The 18,619-nt window shown below is 40.8% G+C and overlaps 1 protein-coding gene across 3 annotated transcripts in view; it reads right to left on the reverse strand.

The window, feature by feature from the left end:
- Positions 1-18,619, reverse strand: part of MAP2K5 (mitogen-activated protein kinase kinase 5) — a 263,835-nt gene that overhangs the window by 48,358 nt on the left and 196,858 nt on the right. For all 3 annotated transcript variants that reach the window (XM_059915478.1, XM_059915477.1, XM_059915479.1), the window contains 2 exons: positions 11,834-11,860; positions 11,490-11,522 (listed from right to left, as the gene is read on the reverse strand). In XM_059915478.1, coding sequence (XP_059771461.1) covers positions 11,490-11,522; positions 11,834-11,860 — 60 coding nt within the window. The remainder of the gene's footprint in view (positions 1-11,489; positions 11,523-11,833; positions 11,861-18,619) is intronic.

Raw genomic sequence — 18,619 nt, forward strand, 5'->3', positions numbered from 1 at the left:
GAAATCCCACATCATCAATACCCATTTATGCAAGTGGTTAGAGTGTCAGTCACTGTGGTGGGAAGCTCTAGGCATGCACGGGTCACGTCGGACAGCTCAGGCCATCGAGTCTTGTCTCACTTTAAGCTACCTGCAGTTAGGTGTTGTGAAAGAAAGAGGCCATCCTAGGATGCTGGGAGCAGGAGGGATGGGGGATGTTCCTTTTATTTTTTTGCTAACTTCAGAAGCCAGAATTATGGCGAAGTCCCTCAGGCAAAAAATGAATAGATATTATTCCCTCTGGAGCTGGTTAATACCACTTTTTGAATTCCAGGGGGGTATTATTAGACAGCCATTTTCCACACCCTCACTCCCCCACCCCCACCCCCAGAAAGCACCTGCTACGTTCACAGCCCAGCAGCTTCTCGGTTAACCAGCCCTCAGTTAACCTGTCCAAGAATGAGTGATTCTGCACAAATGAATTTTTAAAAGATAACAGTGGTTTAAGAGCCAAACCTTTTGTGTACATAAATCTTTCTAAAAGGAGTCAGTCTCCTCCCTGCCAACATAAACAGAATATGCAGAAGGGAATTCAATTATTTCTTAAAGACACAGAGTCATTCTTACAGACAGCGAAACTGAACTGTGTTGCAATATACTTCTGTCCTTGGGGCATGTCTGCAATGCTTTCTAAGTTGTCTGCTTTTACAGTTTAAAAAAATAATCTCTTCCTTTGATGCCACAAAGTTCAGCTGTCACTTTTTGCTTCCATCAAGGTCAATTATAGTATAGTAAAAAGAGTCCCATCCTTTGTCCTTCAGTTTCCTCATCTGTAAAACACAGTGCTGTGGGAAAGCAACATGACATTGGGGAACACTGGGGAAACATTTTATCAACCATTAGGGTTAAGGCTAGACTTCTGAATTTTGATAAAGGACTGTATTTATTAGCTAAATATCTCCTTGTCATATACTATTACTTTTTGGATTGTTTGTTCTGAGGTCTTAAAAAAAAGTAGTAAGTTCTTATAATTACGCATAAATTTCATTCAACAAATATTTATAAGTGACTACTGTACATCAATTAGGTGCAGTACTAGGAAGATAGAAATAAAAACCCTGGGAACTTAGAGTCTAGTTGATAAACTTCTTATAACTGGGTCTGAAACAGGAATTGATATAGTTCTGAACGAGGTGCTTGGTGCTGCCCTACAAACTGAATGCTAATTATCTTCTTCCCACGAAGTGTGCGTGTGCCCCAGCTCAGTGACAGTTTGACTGACCAAGCCAAATGCTTCTTCTCTGACCCTACCTCCCCACTCTCCTACATCCAATTACTCACCAAATTCAGTTTATTCCATCTCCTGAATACTCTTCAAACATGCTAAGGCTGTCTTAATGGAAAGCCCACATAATTTCTGGTCAGGCCTATAAGCACAGTAAGTTCCTAACTGTCCTTCCCCATCCACTTTCCACAACCCCATCAGAGTGATTTTTCTGAAACACAAATCTGGTTCTGTTGATCCCCTGCTTAAAACTCTTTCACCTCCCTCCCCTCCATCCCTGCAAATGCCTTCAGGCACAATGTGTAAAGATCCTTCTAAATGTAGCCATTGCCTCATCTCTTTTAATACTTTGCCAAGCACTGCAGCCATACTGAACTCCGCATGGGCCTCAAGTTATCTCTGAGGCTAATTCCTACTGGCCCTTTGGGCTTCCCTTCTCTGTGGAGCTCTCTGGTATATTATCACCTCCTTCATTCTCTCTCCTCTCTGTGTTTCCCCAGCACCTTGTCCACACTTTTAGTATATGTAGAATTTATATGACTGCAAACATTATTAAATGCCTTGTCATAAATACCCTTTTATGTGAGGGGGTTAAAACAACAGTCACTGTGCTCCTCTGAGAGCTCATTAAGTCTCATGCCACGTATACTGCCTGCAGTTTAGTTTAATATTTATTTATTGTTTACTTATTTATTTATTTTGGCTGTGCCGGGTCTTAGTTGCGACATGCGAACTCTCAGTTGCAGCATGTGAGATCTGTTTCCCCACCAGGGATTGAACCCGGGCCCCCTGCATTGGGAGCTCAGAGTCTTACCCACTAGACCACCAGGGAAGTCCCTTCCTGCAGTTTAGTTTAAAGTTATCTACTCATACATGACTGTTTACTAGCCTGTGTCCCTGACTAGAGTAGAAACTCTTTAATGGTGGCAACTGTATCTTACTCATTCCCTGTTCCCAGTACCTAGCTTTGGGATTAATACAGGTTTACAGAATGATTGTTTGGGCTATAATCGGTGGTTTTCAAATTATAATCTATGGAACTCTAAGGACTTTTATGTGGGTGCCATGAGTGGGACAGGGACAGGGTAGAGATCTAAGCTTCCTATCCTTTGATCAAACCAGAAAGGCTTCGAAGTCCAAAAAAAATTTTGTTTAACTTTTGTGTGTCAAAGGACACCATCAAGAAAGTTAAAGTCAATCCACAGAATGGGAGAAAAAATGTAGAGTCTAGTATCCAGAATACATAAAGAACTCTAGGCACTTCCCTAGCAGTCCAGTGGTTAAGAGTCCACCTTCCAATGCAGGGGACACGGGTTTGATCCCTGGTCGGGGAACTAAGATCCCACATGCCACGGGGCAACTAAGCCTGTGCTCTGGAGTCCGCGCCACAACTAGAGAGAAGCCCTTGTGCCACAATGAAAGATCCTGCGTGCTGCAACGAAGACACGATGCAGACAAATAATAAATTAATTAATTAATTTAAAAAGAACTCTAACAACTCAAAACTAATAATTAAAAAGGAAAAACCAATTTAAAAATAGAAAATGCATTTGAATAGAATTTAAAAGAAAATATTCAAATGACCAATAAACACATGAAAATACGCTCAACATCATTAATCATAAGGGAAATGCAAATCAAAACCACAATGAGAGACTACTTTACATCCATTAGGATGACTACAATTCAAAGGAAAAAAACCCCCAGAAAATAACAAGTGTTGGCAAGTATGTGGAGAAATCTGAAATCTCATAAATTACTGATGGGAATGTAACATGGTGCAGTTGCTGTGAAATACAGTTTGAAAGTTCATCAAAAAGTTAAACACTTTTGTGTGTTTTTGGGCTTCCCTGGTGGCGCAGTGGTTAAGAATCCGCCTGCCAGTGCAGGGGACACGGGTTCGAGCCCTGATCAGGGAAGATCCCACATGCCGCAATTAGGCCCGTGCGCCACAAATACTGAGCCTGTGCTCTAGAGCCCATGAGCCACAACTACTGAGCCCACGTGTCACAACTGCTGAAGCCTGCATGCCTAGAGCCCATGCTCCACAACATGAGAGGTCACTGCAATGAGAAGCCCGCGCACTGCAACAAAGAGTAGCCCCCGCTCGCCGCAGCTAGAGAAAGCCCACGTGCAGCAACGAAGACCCGACGCAGCCAAAAATAAATAAATTTATTTAAAAAAAGAAAATTGAACACAGAATTTTCATATGACCCAGCAATTCCACTACTAGGTATACATATCCAAGAGAATTGAAAACAAAACATATATCCACATAAAAACTAGTACACAGGGCTTCCCTGGTGGCGCAGTGGTTGAGAATCTGCCTGCCAATGCAGGGGACGCGGGTTCGAGCCCTGGTCTGGGAGGATCCGACATGCCGCGGAGCAACTGGGCCCGTGAGCCACAACTACTGAGCCTGCGCGTCTGGAGCCTGTGCTCCGCAACAAGAGAGGCCGCGATAGTGAGAGGCCCGCACACCGTGATGAAGAGTGGCCCCCGCTTGCTACAACTAGAGAAAGCCCTAGCACAGAAACGAAGACCCAACACAGCCAAAAATAAATAAATAAATAAATAAAACCTCCCCCCCAAAAAAGTGGAAACACCCCAAATGTTAATCAACTGATGAACAGATAAACAAAAATGTGGTATATCCATACAATGGAATATTATTTGACCATAAATATATATGAAGTACTGATAAATACTACAACATGGATGTACCTTGGAAACATTATGCTAAATGAAAGAAACAAAACACCAGATATTGCATGGTCCAATTTATATGAAATGTCCACAATAGGGAAATCCATAGAGACAGAAAGTAGATTAGCTAGTGGTTGCCAGGACTGGAGGGGAGAGAGGAACTAGGAGTTACTGTTAACAGGCACTGGGTTTCTTTACGAAGTGATGGAAATGTTCTGGAACTGAGCTGTATACTTTATAAGAGTGAATTTTATGTTATGTAAATTATACTTAAATAAAAATGTCAAAGTAAAAATAGAAAACAGAAATAAGTTTCTCTGTGATGATCTCTGAACTTAGCAGTCCTTTTCAGCTGGATAGAATGGGCCTCAGTAGAAGAAAAGACAAACTTAGATCACATGCTATTTTCTGTAGGACTAGTCCTGCTAGAAAAAAATTCCTATTTTAATTTACTTCAAGGAGCGTCTGCTTGAGCCATGATCTCTACTAGGTGTGGGGATAAATCCCTGTGCTGGATGACTTCATGATACAGTGGGAGACAAACTCACAAACTAAATTTGATTCCGTATGATTAACAATAATAAAGCTTTGTAAACATGCTATGCTGAATTATGCCTAGCACTGGGTGGGCATGGGGCAGGATGGAAGAAATGGGAAGGTAACAGAGACAGCTTCAAAGAGGACATCACATTTGAGCTGAGCCTTGGAGCACACTTAGGCATTTACAAAGTAAAAAACGGAAGGCCGTTCCAAGCAGAGTGAGGAACACAACCCTAAGTATGAAAAGTGTGGGGCAGCCATCAAGACTAATGATGGACCCAAAGTGAGGCTGAAAAAAACATGGGTGTGAATCTCAAATGCTGTGCTAAGAGGTTCAGACATTACCCTATAGGCAGGGTTTGGCAGGTTGAGATCTGTATTTTTTAAAAGATAATCCTGTGGAGGTAGGGTGGTAGGAGAAACAAGGCAGAGAGAAAAGCTTAGAAGCTTGTTATGGTTATATGTGGTTATAAAGCAGACTCTTCTCTTCATTTTCTTCTCCCTTCCCAGTCCTCTCTTTTCTCACCCCCTTCTTCAGGTATCACCCTCTTCTAGAACAGAGACGTCAGCCGCCTCTCAGTTTGCCCAGCTCATGTGGAAGTGTCTAGCTGTGTGATTAACCTCCATCCTCTTCTTTACTAAGCTGCCAGGTGGGGGTTAGCATCAAACACTGCTTCCTTCCAGCACTGGACATGTTTGCTGGCATTGCTAGAAAACATCAGAGGAGCCAGGTCTAAGTGAAGAGTCCACATGAAGCCTCTTGTGAGCTCAGGAGTTTCGTGGCGTGGATGATTGTCCCCATTCGTGCCTCTTTTTAGTACCACTGTAATGATGTGCATATGCCAGCCAGGCAGATAAGTAAATAGTGGAGGCTCTCTTATGTCTCAATTAAATTTTATGATTAAATAGAGTCATAAAAACTCACAGAAGACAAAGCCTTTTATAAATGGAATTTTGTAATGATGGGCTATTAAATATGTTTTGGACCAAGAGAGTCTGTTCCCATCTTAAGCAAGCCCACTTTACTCCTCCTCATCATTGAGGACCCAAGGCCAGGTCCCACAGCAACACCCCCCCAGCCCCCTCGCCCCAACCTCTTCTTGCCCATCACTCAGCTGGCCACTTCCTTTCCATCGTCCTCTCCCCTATCCCCACTGTGGCCTTCCTGTCAATCCTTTTCAAGCTACACACCTTACAGGGAAAGCCATCATCTCCCCTACCTTCCAGACTGGGGCACAAAGGTCCTCCTCTTAAAGCCGTGATTTGCCCTGGCTCTAGCTGTCTATTGGCCTGGAACCCTGGCATTGTTACAGTGATTCCATTATCCTGATGGTGTCATAACCAAGAAACTGTTACTTAATCTAAGGTCACAGATTTATACCAATATTTCCTAGAGTTTCAGTCTTAGCTGTGAAACACTTACATTTAGGTCTTTGATCCAATTTGAGTTAGTTTTTGTATATGATGTGAAAAAAATTCATTATTTTGCATGTGGATCTCCAACTGTTCCAGCATCATTTGTTGAAAAGACTATACTTTCACCATTAAAGGGTCTTGGCATCCTCATCAGAAAACAACTGACCATGGACATACGGGTTTATTTCTGGACTCTCAACTCCATTTCACATGTCTATCCTTATGTCAGAACCACACTATCTTGATTACTGTAACTTTGTAATACGTTCTGAAATCAGGAAACCTGAATCCTCTTTGTTCTTTTTTCTCCAAGATTGTTTTGGCTACTCTGACTCCTTTGCATTTCCATATGAATTTTGGGATCAACTCATCCATTTCTGCAAAAGAGCCCACTGGGATTGTGACAGGGATTGCACTGAATCTGTAGATCAATTTGAGGAGCACTGCCATCTTAACAATATTAAGTCTTCCACTCCATGAATGTGGAATGTCTTTCTATTTATTTAAGTCTTTAATTTCTTTCAAAGATAATTTATAATTTATAATTTTCAGTGTATAAGTTTTCCACTTCGTTTGTTAGACTTATTCCTAAGTATTTTATTCTTTTTGATGCTAACTATGACTTGAAGTGTTTTCTTAATGTCACTTTTTTTTAAAATTAATTTATTTATTTTTGGCTGTGTTGGGTCTTCGTTTCTGTGCGAGGGCTTTCTCTAGTTGCGGCAAGCGGGGGCCACTCTTCATTGCAGTGCGCGGGCCTCTCACTATCATGGCCTCTCTTGTTGCGGAGCACAGGCTCCAGACACGCAGGCTCAGTAGTTGTGGCTCATGGGCCTAGTTGCTCCGCGGCATGTGGGATCTTCCCAGACCAGGGCTCGAACCTGTGTCCCCTGCATTAGCAGGCAGATTCTCAACCACTGTGCCACCAGGGAAGCCCTTAATTTCACTTTTGAATTGTTCATTTTGGGTTACTAATATATAGAATTACAACTGATTTTGTGTTTTGATTTTATATCCTATCATTTAGAAGATACTTCTGATCAGGTATAAAACATGACTTATAGGAATTCACTTTTTACTGGTAAAAGGAATAAATAAACAGATGTATAAACCAGGGATTTGTTAATTGTCCTGCTGAGCACCTACAGATGTTAGATAGAAATTTATTTTTAGCTATAATATGCTTGAAACACACACACACACACACACACACACACACAGAGTAATAATCCGTTTTTCTGGCTGTCATATTTTAGATAACCTGAACATTCTGAAACACATCTGTGAAGTCAAAAATGATTTGCAAGAAACTTTCAAGCCCTTCTGTCTGACATTTATTTTTTTCCTTTTTTGACCTTGCAAACTTCTTCTCATCCTGTAAGACCTAGCTTAAATGTCACATCTCCTGATCTACCCCCAGAACAAACCCTCTTCTGGCAGAACAAACCCTCCTGTTTCTGGGTTGTATAGTATGCATCCTGTAACGAAGCACAATTATTCATTTCCATACTCTTATCTTTTCCAAGTCTGTGGCCTTCTTGGGGGCAGGCTCAAGGGGGAAGTCCCCACTTCAGTCTTTGCAATTCACGGCACCTCAATCCACTGATGTCCTGGCTGGCTCCAGCCAGCCTGGGATTTGGTGACTCAGATATCACTGCTCTGTCCCCACCTGCCACATCACCAATGTGGCCAGCCCTTTGTTGCCAGCCAAACTGGGAGCCCAGGCACGGGGGAGAGCATTAGATGGCCACATAGCCTCCTGAGTCCCAGCACACTGTATTGGCCCAGGATTTGGGACTATGCCTCTGCCTTTCTACCCTGACTCACAAATCTAATCTGCAGTTGACCTGGGAGACTTGCCTGGAAGAACAGTCCTCTCTAGGCTTGGAGGCTGCCCTGAGCATGGCCTGGTCAACTTGGGCTGGCATACAGTGGGCACTTTTGAGGACTATCTGCTGAATGAATGAACACAAGCCCACTCATTTTACTTCATCAGCCTCAATCTCTCTTCTCAGAGGAGTGGTTTGACCTTACACATACCACTTGGGTATCTGATTTCATTTGATACCTTTAATTTTGCTAGGGTCACCGTCAGGAGTGCAAAGACTGAGACAAGATGATCAGATAACTGGGGCAGCCAGTAGTCACTGACAAGAATGAGGAGTGACCATAGAAAACAGAGGTGATCACAAGAGAGAACACAAGAAAAGCACCAAGCAGAGCAGCACACCCATGTAGGGGTCATTTAGTTTGGGAGCAAATGGCTCTCTACACCTCAAAAAGCCCAAGCATATCACTGAGTGCCAAGGCCAAACACACAAGCAAAATGGCTGGTAAAATTCAATGAAAGAACAAGGCAAGATCCCCACAATTCTACAGCCCTATAGGGCATCAATACATCAAAGTTTAGTTCGGTACCATGTTCAAAACAGGCACCTGAGTCATCAAGAAAAGGTTATGATACCTTTTATAAAACCTTTATTATCAATGAAATGATATTCACTATACTTTATCAACAGGCTGCCAAGAGCAAATACATTTTAGAAACATTCTTTCTAAAAAATGCAAATTTTCTCACTGATGTCAGAGCTTAAAGTAGTATCAGTTAGCTAGACAGCAAGGGCCACCTCATTCCCCAATGATATCAGATGGCTAAGGCATCATGGCACGCATAGACACACATCACTTACAATGAACCAAAGTACTTTACAACTCAGGTATTCAGGGACTTGGAGAGGGCCTGATTATGAGTTTTACAGTAAGAAGTTCTATTGAGAGAAGCAACTTTGAGGCAAAGATGGTATCTCTAAGACAGCACTCATATCCTGAGTTAGCCAGGTCCAAACCAGACAAGCTCCACCCCCTAAAACTAAACTAAATTTCCCAGATTTCTCTTTGGAGCCTGATTCTCTTGGTACCTTGGCTACTCATCCAGTTCCTGTTCTGTGGTTCAAATTTCATGTTCATGATTCTTACTACTCTGTTTAACTTTTGGTGTCTTTATTTGGATGTGTGGTGGCTGACTCTGGCTTTGTCCCACGATTCCACCTCCTGACTCTCAACTCCTGACATTCACCCCTGGCTACTCTAGCGCTGGCTCCTATCCACTTGATCTACTACTTCTTTGTTCTTTGCCAGGCCATGCTAGGAGGTCAAGGTACATCCACATAATAATAAATAAAGTACGTTACACTGGGCTTTGCTTAGCTATTTTGTACATGACTCCAAATATATCCATCTTGTTTGAATTAGATTCCCTTGGGGTGGTACTTTTTGATTTGACTTTTCCCGAAGAGAAACAGCATATACTGTCATTGGATAGCCATTTCATAATGAGGTATATCCCATGCCCAAAGAGTAAGATGGTTCAAATCCTGGCTGGTTATATTCATTCAGAAATAGAAGCCCTAAATGTCAGATGTAAATGAAGATAGACAGTTAACTGTCCTCTGAGATCTAAAAGGGCAGACTTAGCCATTACGGAAGAGGTTCTCAAACTTTCATGTGCAAAGAGTTGGGAAGCTAGTAAAATGTAGATTCCTGGGCTCTACCCCTAGAAAGTCTAATTCAGAGATCTGGGTCCAAGAATCTGCATTTTAAACAAGAGTCTTAGGTAATCCTGATGTAGTTAGTCCTTGGACTACCCTTTGAGAAACACTATATCACAGCAATGAGAAATCTGACAAACATGGGGCAAGCACAGTAATTAAAAGATCCCACCAATCCTTCCTTTCTTAGAAGCTATGATGCACCTTGCCTCAGGCAGGTCACCTGGCCAACTCTTTCCTAATACTCTTATTCCCAATCATCAGCTTGGTTCCAAGATCAACTTAATGTTTGTTTTAAAAATATATGTGAATTTCCCAAGTTTCCATAAAAAAGATATTTGAATGTTTTAAGAGTAAATGGGAATAGATGTCTAAGTTATAGTTTTCTCTCAACTGAGGAAGAAGTGCTATAAAGAAAAATATACAATTTAAGCTGCAAGCTATTGTCCTTCATCACACATACTTCTCTTCTTAGAACATCTCCCTATGATGATTTCAAAAGCCTCAAGATTTTACCCAAATCAAACAAGTAAAATATATTAAATTTAATAGCAATCACTGCTACTTTAAATAAAGAATGAAAACATCCATCTGATCCAGAAAACCTTCAAGTGAGCTCTCCAGCAATACCTGTATTACTGGTGAAGGTATCTGTACCTGAACATTCTGATGCCCAGGAGCCTGGCAGACCAAGAACAGCAGAGCCCAGGAAAGACGGCAGTCTGTGCACTTGACTGGGTAGGCCATTTCCCTGGGCACGTCCCTAAGCAATCCTGAAGGGGGAGCTCAGGAAAATCAGTTTAATTGGGAGGATCCTGATGGCCATAGGATGCTTTTGGAATCTAAGATGACAGAAGATATTGATGAGCTGTTAGATCCAGGAGGCCTGTCTGATATTTGAGATAATGGGGCCTCCATTTGTTTCAGGACGATGCCTTCATTTTTGCACTAACATGGTTTATGGCTTGCAAGGGATATGTGGACTGACTGATGCAGACATTAAGGATGTTGGAGCTCCATTCTTACTATGATTGTGATATGTGTATGTGTTTGTTTTTTTCCTAGGAGGATCTTTATTTTTTTCTCCCAAATCTCATAACTGGTTATACAGACGTTTAATTGAGAGGAATAATTATGAATTACGATATTTTTTCTTTCAAACTTTCCTATCTGAATCATTTATTGCCGACATTACAAGCATTTTAAATATTGTAAAATTAAAGTTTAAAAAATAAACATTGCTAGCAGGCAAGCTCAAGCCCAGAAAAACTCAGTTTTTAAAAAACATTAATGTTTCTTAATCGGAGTCTTGTATACTATAAGACTGTTAATTTACAGGAAAAAAAGGAATTTAAAGTCAGCAACAAAAGTAGTTGATTGAGAATGAAATTCAGGTAGCTTAACTCCATGAAGGCAAAGGGACAGTGAAACTCGATGGATAAGGATGATCAGAGGTAGGATGACTTAACATGTGAGAATACTAGTTAAAAGCACAAAAAGTTAGGAGTATATTCTGGGGAAAATGCCTAATTAGGAAGTTAAAGCTGAACTGTTGACCTAGAGCTTCTGAACACTTTTATCACTCAGCTATGCTTTCGGTAGATAAAGCAAGGAGGACAAATTTTATCCAGCTTATGTTTGCTGTTCAACTCTAACTCTTGTCTACTGAATGACTTTAAATATGTGTTACGGAAAAAATGATACCACTTTAATTTCCGGCTCCATCCCCATCTGGCCAGAGAGAGGATAAATTAATATTATTGTGTTTTGTCTTTAGGGCTTCTGATGCCCCCAAGGACCAGCCTGTGGGACAGCCTGTTTTGGCAGAGAGTCTCGGCTGGAATCAGAAGAGCAGGATTCAGGACAAGGCCAGTTCACGTAACACAGCTCAGAGCCATACAACACAACTTGCTCCGAGGATGTTGGGCATTGTGCTTCATTAGGAAACAAAATATAAGCTTTCCACACCATTAGGAATGACTTTAGGAGTGAAAGCACATAAGACGATGCCTCACCTCATCAACAATGCACTGCAGAAGCTGGAGAGGCTGCAATGGGAAAGAAGAAAGGAAAAAGTATTAGCCTCTATGCAATATCTTTACAGTGGAGTGGAAAGAAAAAATCATTAATGCAATAAAATATAGCAAGATTAATCAACAACAGCAAACTCTTATAAAAACATTGATGTTCAGGATGTTCTATTATTTCTAATGGTACCTAATCTAATACAGGCAGTTAAAGGTTTGCATTTTCTTCAAAATGCAATTTGCTAAGTTTAAAACAAGGCATTCAAGCATGCAAAGGAAGCAGCCATCAGGAAAAAGAAAAGTGAATTTTTTTCTGAACTCATAAAGCTTACCATTAAAGATCCCTGGTTTTTCTGAATCTGAAAAAAGGCAATATGTAATTAGCATGTCATAATCAAAATGACTCACTTGGACACATTATGATCACTGAGAGAAAATTATTGCATTGCTGGTGGCAATTTGTGGGCATGTGTTAACACAATTTACATAATGAAAATACACAAATGTTAATAGCTCGCTTCTCATTTATAGGCGAAAGTCAGCAGAATGTTAATTTCACACAACACTTTTTAGTACCCTCCAGGTTGTATTAGAATAGGGAGAAAAACCATAATCCATTTCAAAAGGCTGTTTACGATTCAGATATAAATAATGTTTTATATTGCTAGATTGTGAACACTGGGCTTAATGTTGCAATCATTGCTAATGTTATGAAGCTCACTCTTTTTAAATTAAAAACCGATTTATTTAAAATTGAAATTAAATCATAGTCAGAAATTAGAATTTTGGATTCCTGCCAGTGTCTGCTCACAATCCCCTATTTTGTGAAGAAAACTTTAATTATGTGGTTGAAGTATTTGCCTCTGACTCAGGAGTGGGTAAAGACTCCACCTTTTCCAAAGTTCCTTCAGCAGGGCAGCAATGCTTTCTGGGAAAATCAAATTCATGCAAGTTTAACACTGGTTTTCAGGGGATAAGAGCAGAGTCAAAGAAGATGCCTGTTCTGGAGGCAGCTGCTCACACAGCTGACACCGATAAACCACATCTCTTAGAAAGTTACTAAAATGTGACACCAAATTAATAAAACATCCACTTAGTAGTTAAAGTATTAAACACTTCAATGTGCTCCCCCCAACCAAAAAAAAAAAAAAAAAAATGCCTGCAGTTATTACAAACTCAATGAAAATGGAGTCCCAGGTACTAAATTTCCTAAGGAGGAAAATTTCAGGAACCAAATGTAACTATTGAGGAGTCAGTTGTTTGCTGTGATAACTGTGCTTCAACCAGCTGGTAAAATATAGGTAAACTAGTTAATAGTCCCTTATATGCTTTTAATGGTGCTTTTAAAAGTTCTTTCACATACACGTTCTCATTAGATCTCACAACCACCCTGAGCTTGGCAGGGATGGTCATCTCTAGTCTATGATGGGAAAAACCGGGCCTCCCAGAGGTGGGGCAGGCCCAAGGCCACAGGAGCAGGCTGTGGTTGTGCTGGGGCCTCTCCCGTGCTCCTTTCTCTCCAGCATCATATCTGCCTACAATCACAGCATTCCTTAAAAACAACTGGATTTGCATGCGTTTATACTTGGCATGGTAAAGTTGATAAATTATCAGTTTTGGCATGTGGGTTCTTCTCAACTAGACTCTTAAGCTCCTCAAGGGCAGAAGCCATGTTTTTGCATTTCTTTTGCATCCCTATGGCTGATCAGCAGACCCTTCCACCGAGTGCTAGATGTTTTAAAAAGTGCTTTCCCAGGTATTATCTCAACTGAACATGGTCCCCACTCATTCCTGCTCTTGGCTCCTCATCATGCCCTCCCCCAATCACCACTCCCTGAAACTTCCACCTCAGGTTGAATGGCTCTTAGTCTACTTTGATAGTTCCTACTGAATGTTGTCCTGAGGCGCTTCTTGTTCCTCTAGCCAATGAGTACTTCTGCGTAAGGGTCTGTGGGGTGTGGGGAGGGGGGGAAGATTTACATTAAAAAGGAAGACAGAGCTGTTAACTACCACCTTGGAGTGGTTAGGGTTTTAGTAACAAGCTACAGCACCTTTAAAAAATCATGAAAAAACCCAGGTAAATTCTCCTATGAGATATCTTTGGTGTTTGCTTTTACAGTTGGTCCTTGATCAACATGGGTTTGAACTGTGCAGGTCCACTTACATGTGGGGCTAGTTTTCATTAGTAAATACTACAGTACTAAATGGTCCATGGTTGGTTGAATCCATGGATGTGAAGGAACCTCAGATACTCGGAAATTGGGGGCCGACTAAATTATATGCAGATTAACCCCCTCGTTGTTCAAGGGTCAACTGTATTTTTTTAAAGTACCCACACATAAGCACCGCCTCCCCCAAACATTCTCAGTAAGATATATCTACTTCAACAGGAGAGTTACTTTTTCTAATGTACACAGAATTAGAAAGCTGTTTTTGACATCAAAGAGAATGTTTTTCATAAATTTCCAATAGTCAGGGGGGTTACAAATTCTCTGAGGAAAACATGTAGCAAACATTTTAAGTGATATGTTTCAAAATGAATTCAGGAATGGATTGTGAGACACTGTTCCCAGTAACGTGAGTCGCGTGAACTAAATGAAAATTTCCTCATAAACTGAGACCTTAGAAAAAGTTTCCACCCTGCCCTAATCTGTGGGTTAAAAGCATGGTTTAAGACAGCTTAAAATTGTACTATTTTAACACTTGCTCCTTACTACAAGAAAAGGAGAAACAGCAATATCAAAGTCTGTTTTATGATCTTATAACCATATTGTTATACTGTTTTGCCCAGGTTTTTAAAGGCAGACGCTGTTAACAGGTTTTATCACACAGTTTTGATAGCAACATACTACATGAAATCATCTTCATAAATTTTGTATTAAGGTAGCAGTGCCAGTACCTGAAATTGACTCAAAATGCTTAAGATACTCACTTACTTTTTAACAGTTACACAATGCAGTGACATACCTTCTATTTCGCAAGAATCTGATGATGCAACATCACTGTAATTGATTCATTTCTCAATTAAATAAAGCTACTGTGCTTTTCTTTATATGAATGCCACATAGACCATAGAGTTAGATGTATTATCTCCTTTCTCTGTCTCAGATACATGGCCTTAAATGCTACATTCTGTTCCTCTGTTAATTCCACCAGAAAATTTAATGTCACGGTCATATTTTTCAAATTCTGAACTGCCATAAACTCAACTGTATTTATATTAGGCATATTTTTCACTACTAAACCCTTTGTTGTTTACCTTTTTCAAGATCACATTACTGTACAGGCGCAGCACTCATAAAACAGAGCCAAACAACGTCAACCTCCAGTCGTGGCCTCTGCTTTTGCACACCGTTCATGAAAAAGTGAAGCCCCTAGTTTTAAAGCACATTAAAAGTGGTACTAAGGGTCCTCAATATAAAATGTTAGCTTCGTGAATGCCTCTCTTGCAAATGCTTAGCTGTGAGAGCAGAGTTCAGAGGGACACAGTAACATTGTTAGGGCTCACGTACTGCCTGCACCTCCCAACATATGAGATGCTTTTTATAACTAACTTGTCCAAGTCCACCTTCCTGCCTGTACATTTTGCTTGCGTTGAGTTTTCTATGTCTAACTGATACTTGGGGACAAAGAACAGAACGATAATTGCTCCAGTCATAGGCTTTGCTAATCAGTCTCTAGAACTAGTAGCATTTTGAAACACTGTTTAGACAAACCTCTTCCCTCTTCTGGGCATAGCTTTTTTTTTTTTTTTTTCTTTCATCAGCCGTTAGGTTCAAGATTTTAAGCCACACTAACAGGGGATAGTTATGCCTCATTCTAATATAAGACAGACCCTTATGTGTTTAAATGGGGAAGAATGACTTCACAACAGGCAAGCCTAAAAATCAGTTAGGTCTGATATTTAGGGTATTACTGCAGTCATATTTACCTTGTATTTCCTTGCAAGGGCCATACAGTTGAGTTGGCAATTAAAAAGCTCCCATAATATGACTTGTGACTTTGGAAAACGAACCTGGAAAGGAAACTGCCAATGCAAAAGTTTGCTCATGGGGCCTCAGCTATTTAATCAATGACTCTGGTGATAAAAATCAACTTTGAAAGGCTCACATTACGCTTCTATCTCTATAGAGGTACTTTTTACACACACAGTGGTAAAGCAGACCTTGCTACCAGCACTTTTATATTATATTCAGAAGCACAATCAGAAAACTGAAATGAATCCACCTATGTAACTCAGAGAAGACACCAGCTATAGCTTTCATTTTCTCTTTTACTCTCTGAAGTTATGGCCTGCCCTGCAGCTCTTGTCTGAGAGATTTATGTGTGACCTGGGTCAGATCTTCCAATATCAGTTGACAAATTTTCTCTTTACATATTTACTGCTTTTCAAGCTTGTGTTATTTTCTCTTAAACAGAAAAAAGAAATATAAAATTAAATTATATGGTTGGGATTTTAAAAGAATATCGTTTTTATTTGTTGTGCTCCTGGCATCACATTCTAGCTTTCAATGTTGAACTCTATTCTCTTTTTAAACTTCAAATTTTAGAAACTGTAGTTATTTTGCAAGGACTCTTTTTTTGGGGGGAGGGTTCCTTTTTTGGCTGCGCCATGCGGCATGTGGGATCTTTGTTCCCCGACCAGGGATCAAACCCGTGCCCCCTGAATTGGAAGTATGGAGTCTTAACCATTGGACCTCCAGGGAAGTCCCAAGGACTCTCTTTTCAAATCAGATTCATTAAGCTATAACTCTGGCTAAATACAAACAGGGATTATGGCAAACTGAGATTTTATATTCAAAATGAAGAATAATGACCTAATTTGTTTTTTGGAGATGGAAGGGACCTCCAAGATCTACTCATTTTGCTGTCAGGGAAACTGACGCTCAGAAGGGAACAGTGCCCAAGGCCACAGATAGAACCCGGCTTAGAACTGACTGCTGACTCACAAGGCTTCCTAGTATGGGGACAAATGCATAAACTTTGGAGTCAGAAAGATCCCTGGAATTCCAGTCAGATCCCCATGGCTTCAGAAGCTCCCTCCCTTCATTAGGCTTAGGGCTCTTGTCTAGAAAGTAAAGGATGAGCTAGAGGGGCCCAAAGACCCCCCAACCCCTCAAGCTGCCCATTCAAGCACCATGATTCTTTTTCCTACCTGAAGGAGAACTGACACTGGCACTCAATCTGATTGTATCTGGCACTGTGCTGGGTGATAAAACTTAGGGTCACATCACCTCCAATCCATCATAACTTGCAAAAACAAAGTGCCCAAATCTCAAAAAGCCCTCAGTGAGAGAAAAAAACCACTTCCACATGACCACAAACTGAATACATACTGCTTACTAACACTAACTTAAAATAAGAGTACCTAAACAAAGGACTGCTTTTTTGAAAAGGAACAGAACGAAACTTACCCAGGTTAACTACAAATGGGAATTTTGGCAAACTGCTATTTTTAGACACTGAATGTATTATGAGACAAAATAAATGAATAATATATATTATTTCTAATAATATAAATGAACAAAAACAATTCACTTGTGCTATCCTATCTCCCCTGTTCATCAGCCTCTGTCCTTGTTCAAGTTCTTAACATGCCTGTGAATCTATTAGCATAGCTTGTATAGGACAAAACAAAACAGAAACAAAAAATAACTCATATCACTTATTTAAACACAAATCAATCACTTAAAAATAAGTGATAAGAGGATTTAGAAAGGGGCTACTCAATAAGGTGTAAGAAGGTCACTATGATTCCCACATTCTAAGATCCACTCACTGGCACCTTCTCCCTGCCCCACACCCCAAACTCAGGCTGGGGTGCTGCATTCAGGAGTGACCAGTTTTAAAAAGTTAAAAATAGATATCCCTGAATTTAACAAACAGCTGGGCGGGCTAGAAAGGCTCCAAGATGCCTAGAGGAGGGCACAGCTCAGATGGGACCAGGCAGAAAATCACTGCAGCCATAAATTAGGTCACTTGGCTCCTACTGCTTCCCGAGTATCAAGGACAATGCATTGTCACACAACACACAACAGCTGGAGCACCAAGGTACGGTGCAACATCATTCATGTGCTGGGTCTGCCAGTCAGTGAGCAGGAAAAAAAGGACCTGATTGCCAGTCTATACTCTTTTATCCCTTGTGTATGTAAAATTGACATAGCTCAGGTCCTCCCCCACACAGGTGTACAAGAGCCAGCGTTAAATCATCTCCCCGGCAAGTAAATGAGAATTGTAATATTTAGACCTAAATTCTGTGAGAAAAGCAGGGGCTTAGGATCACAATTGAAAACGACCAATGTGAATTACAAAACTGACCTTTTCCCTAATGGTACAAGGTCTGGTCAAGGAGTCCATTAAGCACTAGCTTTTCAAAGAAGATTTTAGACATCTGCTGTATCAAACTTTTCTCTTTTCTTTGCTCCAAAAAATGTGTGGGCTTATTTCAGAATCTAGGAAGAATATCTGTTCTTTGTGTATGGGAGAGTGGTGAGAGGGGGAGGTGTTGCTTTTTCTGAGAAAGGCCTGTTGATCATTCTACTCCTTATGGTCAAATAAATCTGCCATAGCAAAAGTTATTTTAGTGTGTCAAAATGTCTGAAAGGTTTTTTCTGGAGCTATCAGTTAGTTTGCATCTCTATTAGCTTAAATCCTCCACATGCCACAGAGTCCAGAACGATGTTCAAGGTCAAGTAGTCCAATTCCTTGTTCCATGTAGAAATTCGCTTTATAATATTCCTGACAGGGACTTCCCTGGTGGTCCAGTGGTAAAGAATCCGCCTTCCAATGCAGGGGACGTGGGTTCGATCCCTGGTCAGGGAACTAAGTTCCCACGTGCCGCGGGGCAACTAAGTCCACGTGCCTCAACTAGAGAGCCCGCCTGTCACAAACTAGAGAGCCCATGCACCCTGGAGTCCAGGCGCCTCTACTAAAGAGAGAAAACCTGCATGCCACAACTAGAGAGAAGCCCGCACACCGCAACAAAGAGCCCACGCACCTCAACGAAAGATCCTGCGTGCCACAACTAAGACCCGATACAGCCAAGAATAATTTAAAAAAAAAAAAGAGTGGGGGAACCATTGAAAAACAAATATTCCTGACAGACAGCTATCCTGTCT

Source organism: Balaenoptera ricei, chromosome 2, assembly GCF_028023285.1.
Source record: "Balaenoptera ricei isolate mBalRic1 chromosome 2, mBalRic1.hap2, whole genome shotgun sequence".
In the NCBI taxonomy this organism is placed as follows: domain Eukaryota; kingdom Metazoa; phylum Chordata; class Mammalia; order Artiodactyla; family Balaenopteridae; genus Balaenoptera; species Balaenoptera ricei.